Below are 14,887 nucleotides of genomic sequence, written 5' to 3'. Positions count from 1 at the left end.
TGAGATTTCCCTGTGGGTGCCAAACATGCACTTCAGTTCTACATGCGTGGGGTACTATGAATGGCAGCCCCTCCGCGTTTTTCATAGAGCAGTGCATTTTCACTGCAGATGGTAACAAGAAAACGCTGCGATTCCCACGCCCGCAGCCACATGCAGAAGTGTGAACCTAGCCTTTAGACCCTCACGTTTTTACTGCCGTGATCCCACTGGAGAAATATTTGTTCTGGTGACGTGTTGACTGAGAAATGGGACAACTCTGACATGTTATCCCATGAACACATACACACGTAAAGCACGAAGAACATTTTTATCTCACGTGACGTATTCGCCATTAATAGCCCCAAATTTCCAGTGTTCAGCAAAAAAGAACCGTTGGTTAAACACGACTACCATTCAATGCTGATTATTCCTAAGGAGATTAAAAACAAGCTATATTTAAAAAAAAAAAAAAAAAAAAAAAAAAAAAAAAAATCAAACCGCAGTCAAAAGTCATAAAGATAAACTACGTTCCCTGGAAGAAAGCCGACAAGTTCCCGGCAGCCAAGAGAAGCTGCAACTTACTGGAGCCGCCCTAATACTGCAGCCTGAAAGGATGATGAAGCAAAATAAGGTACTGCAAGCATTACAATACAAAGCACCAATCAATGATGGGAAAGGGCAGTGGGGCTTCTTCTCTATCCAGCAGTGTATACGGACACGTGTAACCATGACAGATCCTCATAACAAGGAGCCTGCATAGACGTGATAGAACAATGCCAGTACCCACACTTCAATGGGATGCACCATGTCATTGTGTGTACAAAGAACGCTGAGCAGTCACTTTATTACAACGTCAACCAGTAAGTTTAGGACCCACAATTTATTATTGGAACCCAATAATGTAATATATTGCAGGGCAACAATCCTTATACCTGGCGGCTGCATTTGTTTTCTTATTTTTAGGCCACATTTACATTGTAAATCAGTCATAGCGTGGATACCTGCAGCCAGGTTCGGGAGTTCAGCTGCAGCCAGGAAGCATGTATGAGAGGCTAAAAGGAGCCAAGGCCCTCTGTATGCATCTACATCAGGGATATGCAATTAGCAGACCTGCAGCTGTTGCAAAACTACAAGTCCCATCATGCCTCTGGGTGTCATGCTTGTGGCTGTCAGTCTTGCTACACCTAATGGGACTTGTAGTTCTGCAACAGCTGGAGTCAGCTAATTGCATATCCCTGATCTACATGAATCTGCTTATCCAAGTTACTGGAAGTAAAAGTATACGTAAACCCTCACTAAAAAAAAAAAAAAAAAAAAATCCCCTTCTTTTTTTATATAAAAGTGATCACAATCTCTGTTCTCAGCTGTATAAATAGATCAGAGAGCTAAAGGAGAAACAGCAGCACACTGGTCTTCTCAGTGAGTGGCTGTGCAGGGATTGAGAGGGAGTTGAGCATGTCGGGACAAGTCTGATCATTGAAGGGCAGCAGGTCGAGTTATCAGAACAGCTAGAGTACTGACCACACTGTGCTCATGCCTAGTGTGGTCAGTCTTGTATAGGAAAGCAGATAGACTGGCGGGAACACCAGGTATTTCACATAAAGCAAGCAATACAAAGAACAGGATACTTTTATTCTAAAGTACATGGTACAGCAGGCACATCAGGAATATGAAATTTTGGATTTACATATTATTTCAGAACAGAGGATTGTCCCTGGACATAATGAGGGATATTTACTAAAACTGGTGCACACAGAATCTGGTTCAGATGTACACAGTAACCAATCAGCTTCTAACTTCTTTGACTATAAAACATGGAAGCAGATTGGTGACTATGCACAGCTTCACCAGATTCTGTGCACTAGCTTTAGTGCCGGTTCACATTATTGCGATTGGAGAACCCTGCAAATCAACTGCGGGTTCCCCATGGCACCCAACGTGCACGGCAGTTCACACTGCCATATGCAAACTGCTGGGCAGTGTCATGTCAACGACACCCCCATTTCAGTTGGCATATCGCACTGTGAACTAACAGTTCAGACATGAATCGGATCACATGTGTGAACACACATGCGATCTGATTCTGGTCCAAACAGAAAAAAGTGTCCTGTGCGTGTTTGCACCAAATGCAGTGTGAGATCAGCCATACTATCTGAATGGCTGACATCGCACCGCCCAGACATCGCATGTAATGTGAACAGCAGTGTCGCTGAAAATTACACGCGATGTCTGCCATCGCAATAGTGTTAACCCGGCACTTAGTAAATCTCCACCATGGTGTCTGCTAACCAAAGGCTGGAAGAGTAGATACATGCTTTGAGCCTCCCAATCAGATGTACAGGTATCTACATACTTGAACGTGTGAAGGAGACCTTAGGCTTTTTTATTCATTTATCCACTTCCATACCGGGCCTATTCTGGCACTCTTCTACACGTAAAAATATTTTTTTTCTTCACCTATAAAATTACTCAGAACCCCCTAACATTATATATGTTTTTAGCAGACATCCTAGGGAATAAAATGGCGGTCATTTCAACTTTTTATCTCACACGGCATTTGTGCAACAATTTATCAAACGCGTTTTTTTAAAAACAAAATAAATAAAATAAACCAGTAACATTGCCCATTTTTTTGCATAATGTGAAAGAATGTTTTCGCCAAGTAAATAGATACCTAACATGTCACGCTTTAAAACTGCGCACGCTCATGGAATGCCGCCAAACTTCGGTACTTAAAAATCTCCATAAGAGAATGAATACATACAGGTTAACAGTTTAGAGTTACAGTGGAGGTCCAATTTGAGAATTGTTGCTCACGCTCGAATGCACGTGGTGATACCTCACATGTGTGGTTTGAATGGCATTTACATATGTGGGCGGGACTTGCGTGGGCGTTTGCTTCTCTCTCTCCCCTTGTATTCCTATTACAAGGAATGTAAACATCCCTTGTAATAGGAATGGTGCAGGACCGATCCTCTTTATGGAAAGATGCAGGGTCAACAAGACCGCGATCTCTCCTCCAGGCTGGAAAGCATGAGCTCAAACAAAAGAAAGAAAACAAAATTTCACGTTCTCATGCTTAACAGCCGCAACTTTGTTTACAAACGCGGCCCGGATGTGACGTCATAACGCTGTGCCCAGGCCTCCTACGGTCAGATAACTGGTGACCATCTGGGCACTGGAAATCTCTATGGTCGTCATCCGGCAGCGTCCAATTCAATTTCCGGGTCCCCGACGGCACGGGAGACCCTGGAGAAGCAACGGATGGCAGTGGGAGGGGTACGTCCCCCACACCTGTAAGAATGATCAAATGGCGGAGCTGCCGTTATGATCGTTCTTATGGTGCACAGAATCACCGGCTGAAAACAAAGATATCTGAATGATGCCTGTAGCTGCAGGCATCATTCAGATATTCCCACTGAAATTCAAGGAGGTCATATGATGGCCTTGAAGTGGCCCTTTTGAGCTGGTGATCCTGCCAGTAATACGCTTCGCCTGATCTTATTCCATGTCCAAGATCTTCAGCCATCTTGACTGTCCATGTTGGGGATGACATAAAAATCCCATGCATGTGTGGGCAAGTCAAGGTCAATAGGGCCGGTTCACATGGGTATACTAAAAGCATGGACCCCCGTGAGGGCCGTGTCTGCCTGCACAGGGAGTCCCATGCATTCCTCTGCAGGCAGTCATTCATTCAATTGTGATGGACGGACACCTGTACATCCTCACGTGGGCAAACATGGCATGGTCTATGCCCTGTGTGAATGAAGCCTAACAGAACTGACACAGTGGGCCAGATAAACTGTCCCCAATGCACCACATTTTTGGCCTACACCGGGAATCTCCTATTTTGGACGGGTCAATCTGAAGGGTTTGAATCCAAGTGATGAGACTAGTGTGGCCAAAGTAAGAAGAAAAAAAAAAAAACCCAAGGGTGACATCTTACATAGGGAGTTTGTCATCATTTGATGCAATTGTTGGGATAGAGTGCCAAGAGGATGATGGCAGGAGATGGGTATATACAGGGTTCATCTATTAAAACTGAAGAGTGCAAAATCTGGTGTAGCGCTGCATGGAAACCAATCAGCTTCCATGTTTTAGTCCCCTTTCACACTGGGGCGGTGTGGGCATTAGCACTAAAGCGTTGCTAGTTTTAGCAGCACTTTTCGGCTGCTAGCGGGGCGCTTTTAATCCATGCTATCGCCCGAATAAAGTGTTAATAGTGCCCGTGGTGCGGTGCTGGCGAAGCACTTTGTAGGCGCTTCAGCAGTGCTGCCCATTCAGGTCAATGAACAGGGGGTGGTGGAGGAGTGGTGTATACAGCGCTCCCGCACCGCCCTAAAGATGCTGCTTGCAGGACTTTTCCTGTCTTGCCAGCGCACCACCCCAGCGTGAAAGCCACCCCTCTCCTGAACACAGAAGAATCCATTGAGAATGGGAACGTTTTAACTGCCGGGCAGAAATTACTGCAAAAAAAAAAATCACACAGCTTTTTTGCGTTTCACACGGCTGTTGTAAATGACGGCCAAGTGTACATTAAGCATTAGAGTGCCCCCACTCTGGATGAAGGAGCACACGGTGCACATTTAGACAGCGGCATTGACAGTCAGGGGGACAGGGAAAGCGTTAGGATGCACTAGCAGATTTAAATACACTGACAAATTGAAGTCAAACTGCAGCAAATACATTAAAAGCATTTACAGCAAATAGTTTTCTCCCCTTCTGGGATAAAGGTTGCACCCCTGCAAGTTTTAAATGGTTTGTTCTAACCAATACATCTGCAGGAGAGCTGTATTTTTGAAAAAAATAAATAAGAATAATGGAATAAATGACAGTATCATGCCCTCCACCTCATTAGGGATCATAGCTCCTCCTCCCCCATAGGGGATCATCATGCCTCCTCCATGGGGGGGGGGGGGTGTCGGTCACCATGCCCTCCTCCATCGGGGGGGGGGGGGTTATTTGTCATGCCTCCACCAACGGGGGGGGAATTTCGTGCCTTCTCCATCGGGGGGGGGGGGGGGTCTGCATGCCTCCTCCATTTGGGGGCGGGGGGTCTGCATGCCTCCTCCATTTGGGGGGGGGGGGGGGTCTGCATGCCTCCTCCATTTGGGGGGGGGGGGGGGGGGTCTGCATGCCTCCTCCATTTGGGGGGGGGGGGGGTCTGCATGCCTCCTCCATTTGGGGGGGGGGGGTCTGCATGCCTCCTCCATTTGGGGGGGGGGGGGGTCTGCATGCCTCCTCCATTTGGGGGGGGGGGGTCTGCATGCCTCCTCCATTTGGGGGGGGGGGGGTCTGCATGCCTCCTCCATTTGGGGGGGGGGGGGTCTGCATGCCTCCTCCATTTGGGGGGGGGGGGTCTGCATGCCTCCTCCATTTGGGGGGGGGGGGTCTGCATGCCTCCTCCATTTGGGGGGGGGGGGTCTGCATGCCTCCTCCATTTGGGGGGGGGGGGTCTGCATGCCTCCTCCATTTGGGGGGGGGGGTCTGCATGCCTCCTCCATTTGGGGGGGGGGGTCTGCATGCCTCCTCCATTTGGGGGGGGGGGGTCTGCATGCCTCCTCCATTTGGGGGGGGGGGGTCTGCATGCCTCCTCCATTTGGGGGGGGGTCTGCATGCCTCCTCCATTTGGGGGGGGGGTCTGCATGCCTCCTCCATTTGGGGGGGGGGGGGTCTGCATGCCTCCTCCATTTGGGGGGGGGGTCTGCATGCCTCCTCCATTTGGGGGGGGGGGGGTCTGCATGCCTCCTCCATTTGGGGGGGGGGGGGTCTGCATGCCTCCTCCATTTGGGGGGGGGGGGTCTGCATGCCTCCTCCATTTGGGGGGGGGGTCTGCATGCCTCCTCCATTTGGGGGGGGGGTCTGCATGCCTCCTCCATTTGGGGGGGGGGTCTGCATGCCTCCTCCATTTGGGGGGGGGGTCTGCATGCCTCCTCCATTTGGGGGGGGGGGTCTGCATGCCTCCTCCATTTGGGGGGGGGGTCTGCATGCCTCCTCCATTTGGGGGGGGGGGTCTGCATGCCTCCTCCATTTGGGGGGGGGGTCTGCATGCCTCCTCCATTTGGGGGGGGGGTCTGCATGCCTCCTCCATTTGGGGGGGGGGGGGGGGGTCTGCATGCCTCCTCCATTTGGGGGGGGGGGTCTGCATGCCTCCTCCATTTGGGGGGGGGGGTCTGCATGCCTCCTCCATTTGGGGGGGGGGGTCTGCATGCCTCCTCCATTTGGGGGGGGGGGGTCTGCATGCCTCCTCCATTTGGGGGGGGGGGGGGTCTGCATGCCTCCTCCATTTGGGGGGGGGGGTCTGCATGCCTCCTCCATTTGGGGGGGGGGGTCTGCATGCCTCCTCCATTTGGGGGGGGGGGTCTGCATGCCTCCTCCATTTGGGGGGGGGGTCTGCATGCCTCCTCCATTTGGGGGGGGGGGTCTGCATGCCTCCTCCATTTGGGGGGGGGGGTCTGCATGCCTCCTCCATTTGGGGGGGGTCTGCATGCCTCCTCCATTTGGGGGGGGTGGGTCTGCATGCCTCCTCCATTTGGGGGGGGGTCTGCATGCCTCCTCCATTTGGGGGGGGGGGGGTCTGCATGCCTCCTCCATTTGGGGGGGGGGTCTGCATGCCTCCTCCATTTGGGGGGGGGGTCTGCATGCCTCCTCCATTTGGGGGGGGGGGGTCTGCATGCCGCCTCCATTTGGGGGATCCCCTGCACTCTGTCCATGTGCTGAGATCACAAGACAGGCCGGGTGACTGGAGTGTGCGGGGAGAGGCTCCTCCATCACATCCTATACACACCCACGTGTGATCCATGGATCTCCCACATCACCCACCTTGCGGTCCCCAGCCTCGGGGCTCTGTGGTTCCCCCATCTCCGATACAGACAACACACAGCTGTACGATACAGTCCCAGGAAGCGGCCAGACAGCAGCTGCGATCCAAGTCTCGGGTGTGTATTTCTCTGTGATAATGACCGCCGCTCTATCGCTCTGCTCCTCACTCTGTATTGTTAGCAGTCCAGCCAGCCGCAATCAATCCGGAACAAACAGCCACTCCCACAATAGGCGGGGCCAGCCACACCGGCGTGAAGAAGTGAACTAGAGCGCGTCTATTGGCTAAGCAATGCGAAGGGGTGTGGTCGGCACCTCGTGGCGGGGCGGGGCCTTTGAGGAAGCCACAAAAGATACAAGATTGGGTGATTGCGGCAGGTGTACGGTGTGCTAATGAGTGGAAGGTGTGACGGTTACCATGGTGACACCGCTACACCCCACCACGTGGTCCTGACACCCCAGAGAGCGGTGATAATGTGATCGGCTTGTTAGAGGAGATCTGACACTTCTCCTGGGCTCGCTGGGTATCAGAGACATAACCCAGAGCCTTCATAAAGACCATGTATTGGGCGTGGTGTAGAGGTGGTCCAGGGAGAGCATCAGCTGTGATCATCTTACATAGTCTCCTTGTTCTTAGAATGTTGGGAATATTCTAAGATCATCAATGATGAGCACATTGCACCAATACAGCACAATCCACCGAAGCACTTGGCCTGCAGGCCTTTGATTCTTTCATTTACATGTAACAAGCAATATTTTTATTTATTTTGTGCTAGAAAAGGACATAGAACCCCCAACAATAGCTATTTTGTTAAAGCAGAGGCCCTAGGGAATAAATTGGTAATTTGTTTATATCACACGGTATTTGCACAGCGTTTTTTCAAATGCAATTTTTCAGGAAAAATACACTTTTTTTGAATTATAATTCAAAAAAGAAAAACCCGAATACATAACCCAATTTTTGGGTAAAATATAAAAGATGATGTTACACGGAGTAAATAGATACCAAAGATATCACGCTTTGAATTGGCAACGGTGAGAAGCTAAATGTTACTATATATAGACAACGCATTTAAAGCCTTTACAGGTTACCACTTTTGATTTTTAGACGAGGTCCGGTGCTAGAATCACTGCCCATGATCTGACATTCGCGGTGATACCTCACATGTGTGGGACAATCGCTGTTTGCGTGCATGCGGGACCGACGCACGTGTTCGCCTTTGCACAGGAGACGGGGCACATTCAATTTTTCCGAAAAGTGGAACTTCCGCTCATTTGATTCCTCCCCCCCTCCGGTGCCACAATTGGCACCTTTCAGGGGGGAGGGGGGTGCAGATACCTGTCTAATACAGGTATCTGCACCCACTTCCGAGAATAGACTCCCGCAGGAGTCACGCCCCTTCCCGCACCCCCCACCCCCCACTGTCTCCTGGGAAACACACAGGTCCCAGGAGATAGCGGTGGACCCCATTAAGATGCGCAGTGCAACTCGCAAATGCGCTCTAGGGAACCGTTGCGGCTTCACTTCCTGATTCCCTCAATGAGAATGGCGGCAGCAGCAGAGAGCCGAGCAATTGCTCGGCTTTGGCTACCGACATCGCTGGACCCTGGGACAGGTAAGTCTCCATGCAGTATTTGTAGCTGCTGGCTTTTAATATTTTTTTTTTTTTTTTTGGTGGACTCCCTCTTAAATCCATTTTATTTTTAATGCTTTAATTTTTTTTAAATCTTTTTTATTGCTGTCACAAGGACAGCAATAATGTTGGGATCAACCCTGATGCCTGGCCGTCAGCTGGCTCAGCCTCTCACTGCACTGCTCAGAGCCTAAGCCAGCTGCTCCCGCCCCTTCCACAGCCCTGCACTCCAGTTACATCCCATGACAGCAATAGGCATGTGACATGCACTCTTTATGGAGAGATCTGAGGTCTATAAGACCCCAAATCCCTCCTCTACCCTTAAAGGCATTCAAAACACCAAAGTCGGCCGCCACATCCTTAACAACTGATGAGTCATCAGCTGTCAGCGGACTTCCACGCTGACAGCTGAATGTCCCAAAAAAATTGCCGGCTAAAATAATTCATGCCGATCATGCAAGTTGGTGTGCTGCTTGATGTGAAGGGGCACAGAGGTGCCTTTTTCTAATGCTGGTGTGAACAAGTCCTTCTGGGCTCATTCAGATGGGTGCCGAGACCCGTCCTCTCTGCTGAGCCACTTTATGCTGCATGTGTATCCACCTTGGAGCTGTGTGCAGGCAGCTCATAGAAGTGGGTGTCTGTAACTCATCACCTGCACAGGAAATTAAAAGAAATTCCTGTCATGTAGACAAAATTAGCAATAAAATCCTGGCAGAGGTCTTAGGCCTTCCTCATGCTACAGAAAGTCGGCATGCATTCTAATGCCCTGTACACACGGTCGGACATTCCAACCACAAAATCCGTCTGATTTTTTCCGACGCATTTTGGCCGAAACTTGTCTTGCATACACACGGTCGCACAAGGTTGTCGGAAAATCCGATCATTCAGGACGAGGTGACATACAAAATGTACGACTGGACTACGTAGAGGCCAGTAGCCAATAGCTTTCGTCTCCAAATTTTTTATGAACATGCGTGGCACTTTGTGTGTCGGAAATCTCTACACAAGATCAGAAAAAGTCAGATCGGATTTTGTTGTCGGAAAATTTTAGATCCAGCTCTCAAACTTTTTCTGTCGGAAATTCCCACAGAAAAAGTCCGATAGAGCCCACACACGATCGGATTTTCCGACAACATAATCCGATCTTACTTTTTTTGTTGGAATTTCAGACTGTGTATGGGGCATAACTGTCAGTCACTGCTCTCTGCTCTGCCCTTCTCACCTCCATCAGATTTTTTTTCATTTGTTGCCGAAGCTATTTTGGCCATAATTCTCCTGTGGGTCACATGAATGCACTTAGTTCTGCACTCCTGTGGCTCAGAGTTAGTTGACAGAGGGCTAAAGTCTGACAGCTGAAGTCACTCAGACTATGGATGGATCCCGCCTTTCATGTTGGGATCAACCCTGATGCCTGGCCGTCAGCTGGCTCAGCCTCTCACTGCACTGCTGAGAGCCTAAGCCAGCTGCTCCCGCCCCTTCCACAGCCCTACACTCCAGTAAGTGCTGGAAGGGCAGAGCAGAGAGCTGGTGACTGGCAGTCACCTTTGTTTGCTCAGAGCACCCCTGAGAACTGAACGATCAGTGGTCTTTGATTGCTCAGTTCTCGGGAAAAGAGGCAGCGGGGGACAGATGCAGCATTGGATCAATATTGCAGCCATCTAGGTGGTCTACAGCGCCACTCAGTGGATGAGATGGGAACAGTATTCTGAGTCACTAAAGTTTTCTCTCATTCAGTCCACTAACAGCATGGATGGAGGAATTTCCACTGTCAACTTTTCTATAGACAGCTAAAGTACCTCTGGCTATCTGAATACTCAAACAGTGACAGAATCTGGATGCAGTCACGGTTTGTCCCATAATTTTCTACCCAGGTCAATGCTGCCGACAGGGCTACCCATAGATCAGGCCGGGTTCACGCGGCCGCAGGGAGCGTCTAACAGCAGGGATCCGGTGCGTCCTCATTCATCGTTTCAGGTCCGATTTTAGTCCGAATTTTTAGCTGGATTCAGACCTGAAACGGACCAGAAGGCGCCCAGGACTCCTGTGGAATTCGCACCGGAACCGCTCCGGAGATGTGTGAACCGGCTCCATTGCGAGCCGGTCACAATCTCCTGACATGCGAATTGGATACGGGGGAACCCATATCCAATTCGCAATACCACCTACATCCAATTCGCAATAGTGTGAACCCAGCCTCAGACTCCGGCCAATTCAACAGGAATTGAACAAAATTCGGGCCATGTATGGCCAGGTTTAGAGCTTTATTGCTTAGAGCAGGGGTCTCCAAACTTTCTGAACAAAGGGCCAGTTTACTGTCCATTAGACTTTCAGGGGGCCGGATGGGAGGCCAGTGCGAGTAGAAAATTCCCCAGTGTCAAAGAGGGTAAACAATGTTCCATCATTGGTAGCAGTGGAAGAAATAATGACCTATTATTGGTGACAGTAGCAGGAATTATGCCCCACTGTTGGTGTCCGTGTGTCGAATACTGTCTCATGTCAGTGGAAGTAATATTGCCCCAAGGGCCGGGTAAAGGCACGCAAAGGGCTGCATTTGGCCCCTGGCCCGCAGTTTCGAGACCACTAGCTTAGAGATAAGGACAATAGCGTGAAAATTTTATTTCAGGAAAATTAAGTAGTGGATGTGTAGGGATTATTTTGGAGATTAGTGTCACTTTATCTGCAGTATAGTTTTCAGGAAGGTTCAGGACCTGGGTGATCTGTCCGGCAGGGATGCCTGCATCGCAAGGATTATAAATCCTTTGAAAAATAAAACAGGTTGCATGTGTATTCATGGGTGTATTCACCTGGAGTTTGGCTTTCGATCCAACCTTTGAGACTGATATGTATCTTCCCATTCTACCATAACTGGATTGTGTGTGCTGACCAAGGGATACTGTGGCTGCTGAACAAACATGACCAGAATGAAAACCATAAATAAATCATAGTATTTTTCTTTTGCTGACACATAATACCGTATTAGTCCACGTGACCTACAAAGTGTGGAGCAAGATGAAGACTGCCGTTGTAGCATGAAATTACACACCTTTGAAGGTTTCCGGGAACATAATCCTGTAGCAGCTCCAGCGATGAGCTCCTTTGTGTTAAGAAGGACAGTCATACAAGAGAGGTAACCATATAAACTCTACATAATACTAAAGATCCTGCAAGCTGTACTCCCTGCATACATGCGGAAACAAAAGCAGCAATGTATATTACAGTCTAGTTTACACTTGTTTTTTTGTTTAGTTAAAGCTAAACTCTGGGGAAAAAAGAAATTACCTGTAATGAAAGGTGTCCCATTACTGGCTGCCGCTATGTTAAACTTCTACTTTCATGTAACCCGGACACCACTCTAACAGCCAAACGTCCGGCGCAGAATCTTACAGTCCTGGCTTGACCACTCTTTATAAAGTGGTGTCACTCACCGTATACCTCCATTCACAAAATGTCTTGCACTCCTTTCACAAATATCAAGGGAATGTGTGATTGGAGGAGGGAAGATTGTGGAGTTCATCTGCACCGCCTCCAATCACAAAGCGCCTTGCATTCTGTGAACATTTTGTGAATGGAGGAGGTATACAGCGAGCAACCCACTATTACAGGTCATTTATTTTTACATGGCAAAAAAACAGTTCAGCTTTAACATGATGGAAAAAGCTGACTGGTAAGCAATGTTACATTTTCTGCCAAAAACGAAAAACTGATTGCAGATAAGCTTTCTAATGGTGCGTACACACGATCGGACTTTCCAGCAGACAAGAATCCGTCGGACAATTCGATCGTGTGTGGGCTCCAGCGGACTTTTTTTCCCCAAAAGTCAGACGGACCTAGAAATAAAATATGTTTCAAATCTATCCGACGGACTCAAGTCCGACGGACTAAAAAGCAGGAAAACCGTTTGTCTGTGTGCTAGTCCGACGGACCAAATATGACGCAAAGGCAGCTATTGCCTACTGGCTATTGAACTTCTTTGTTTAGTCCCGTTTACATCATCACGTTCAAAACGAACGAACTTTTGAATGGACTTAGTCCGGTCGTGTGTGGCCAAGTCCGTTTGTTCAGAAAGTCCGTCAGAACTCTGCCGATAGTCCATCTAGTCTGCCGGAAAGTCCAGTCATGTGTATGCGGTATAAGGAGTCAAAGGTTTCGCCTATTACAGAAAGTGAGTTAAGGAGATTTCCTCTAATGGAAAGTCAACTCCATCAGAGTAAAGATTTCCATTAGCTGTTTACTTCTGATCATTCAACATACAGTTAAAAGCTAACAATGGTATTTAATAGAATTAGTCTAATCCATTATCAGAAAAACTCCCAGAGACACATCTAAGGTAGACGGACGCTGCAGACACAAAAACACATCTAAATACATTGCTGTTTCTTTCTGCAGACAATATATTGATAAGTTATCCTATAACAAAGCAAGGTGTGGCAATCTACTATCATTCTGAATATACTGCTGAACCCAATTCTGGGTACAAGAGAAATAATTACCCCTGCAAGGTTTTACAGCTTGTTAAGGGCTCGTGTAGACTTGTGGTCAGGGGTGTTAAAAACACGCAGTTGAGCTGCATTTTTATGTCCCCCAACGGCCCTCCCGTAAGCTGCAAAGACGAATAGGGGGTGGTCAGATGCATTTTGCCAAATTTGACCCATTCAAGCAGCATTTACATGCAACATTTATGGGGTTAAAAGAGGAGGTGACTAATCGTTTCCTCATCATTTGTCGATTGTGGATCACTTTTCAGTGGCATGGCAATTTTGCTGCACATAAGCGTACCCTAAGTCTAGGGGTACAGAGATAAGGAGTAATACTTACCTTATGCTTCATTCCTCTTCCATTTCTACAACCATGCCAAAAAAAGCAACATCTCTAAAGCCTAGTACACATGATCCACATGCCGGGTGACATCGACCAGTTCAATAAAAACCGGCCAGTGTGTATGGCAGCCAGTATGACAGAAGCCGAGCGTTAGGCCAATGGCTGAGAGCAATGACCAGAGTGTTCTGGTGGGGGGGCCACCCCCCTGTTAGAGCACAACAGCTCAGTAGGGGAGATATCAGTACTAACATCGGATTGTTAGTACATCAGCCTCAACTGAAGCTGTCAGTTGTTTTTCGTTCAACCTGTTGGTAGCGTCTACTAGGCTTAAGACACTCTCAGTCTCAGTCACACTCCTCCACATACAATACTGGGTCAATAGCCCAGAACTGTATGTGCTGATGCTGAGGGACCGCCAACAGCCCAGAGCAGAGCAGAGAAGAGAAAAGGACAGCACTTGAACAAGGGGTACAGAAAGTAATACCCCACAGCTCCTTGCAGACAGGTGGGAGGTTTTTTTCTCCATCTAAATGCTCATGCACACTGACGTTTTAAAAAACTGGCTGCAAAGCTAGCTCCGACGCCTGGAAAAATCGGCATTAAAAACGCGATTTTTACCGCGTTTTGCATTGGCGTTTTTGCGCGTTTTTTAGCGTTAGCGCTAAGTAGCGTTTTTAAAGAAACACATCTCTTGGCTATAGCGCTCAGAAAACAAAGAAAATATGTTGTGCGTTTGTGCACGTTTTCCCGCGATTCGCATTTTTACAGCTCTAGCTCCGCGCCAGGGAACGCACTGGTCCTGGGTTTTTTTTACAGCTTAAAAACGCCTATGCCATTTGCAGCTCAAAAACGCCTAGGTGGGCATGAAGCCATAGACTAACATGGACAGGCCTTTTTAAGCTGCAAAAAACGCTCAAAAAAGCGGCTGTAAAAACGTCCGTGTGCATGAGGCCTTAGAGTTGGGCTTTAAATAGTATACCTAGATCCTGTCTTAACTCTATTGTACTTTCAGGTTGGCCTAACAGCTTGGCACCCATCAAATAGACCAGACTGAGATTCCAAACTGAGCCTTGGATAATCTGGAAACTAGACTTGCTTTTATTTTATATATACGTGATGAAGTGGGAGGGATTTCATGCTCTGGAAGAAGTCTGCTTATGATGAAACGCATCAGGCAATTCCTCCCTACAATGTCATCACGTACAGCAAGTAAACCGGAAGTATATGCTGTTACGCCGGCTGGATGATATATTGTCCTGCACAACCTGGTTTTATCCTTGTAAGTGCGTTTTTTTAATCAAATAAATGGTGTTTTATGACCTCTACACCATGATAAATCTATATTTGCATACTTTTGCATTGTTCTGAGTGCATTTATTACTTATGCCGCATACACACGATCAGACTATCCGGCGGACTTAGTGTGGCAGACAAACCGCCGTAAAGTCCACCGGACTGTGTGAACGAGCGGACCTGCCCACACACGGGACTGTGTCCACCGGACTATCTGCCGTACTTTTGAAATGAACGGACTTGCCCACACACACGGAGGAAAGTCCGTTCATTTTGAGCGTGGCTCCAGGTAGCCGGGACTAGCGATGGAAGTCAATGTCGCCGCTGGCCCGTCGCTGGCCCCG

At 48.5% G+C, this 14,887-nt stretch overlaps 1 protein-coding gene across 3 annotated transcripts in view; it reads right to left on the bottom strand.

Moving 5' to 3' along the window:
- TRIM36 (tripartite motif containing 36) overlaps positions 1 to 14,887 on the bottom strand; it is a 119,699-nt gene that overhangs the window by 58,450 nt on the left and 46,362 nt on the right. Inside the window, exon 1 of one of the 3 annotated variants that reach the window (XM_077462256.1) lies at positions 6,802 to 7,009. The exons of the other annotated variants lie outside the window; for them this stretch is intronic. Coding sequence (XP_077318382.1) covers positions 6,802 to 6,840 — 39 coding nt within the window. The 5' untranslated portion in view covers positions 6,841 to 7,009. Of the gene's footprint in view, positions 1 to 6,801; positions 7,010 to 14,887 lie in introns of those variants that run through there. 3 annotated transcript variants of the gene reach the window in all.

The sequence above is a fragment of the Lithobates pipiens genome, unplaced genomic scaffold, assembly GCF_037356315.1.
Source record: "Lithobates pipiens isolate NorthernLeopardFrog02 unplaced genomic scaffold, aLitPip1_a1.2 Scaffold_3, whole genome shotgun sequence".
In the NCBI taxonomy this organism is placed as follows: Eukaryota; Metazoa; Chordata; class Amphibia; order Anura; family Ranidae; genus Lithobates; species Lithobates pipiens.
This window is presented reverse-complemented; position numbering and strand designations above follow the sequence as displayed.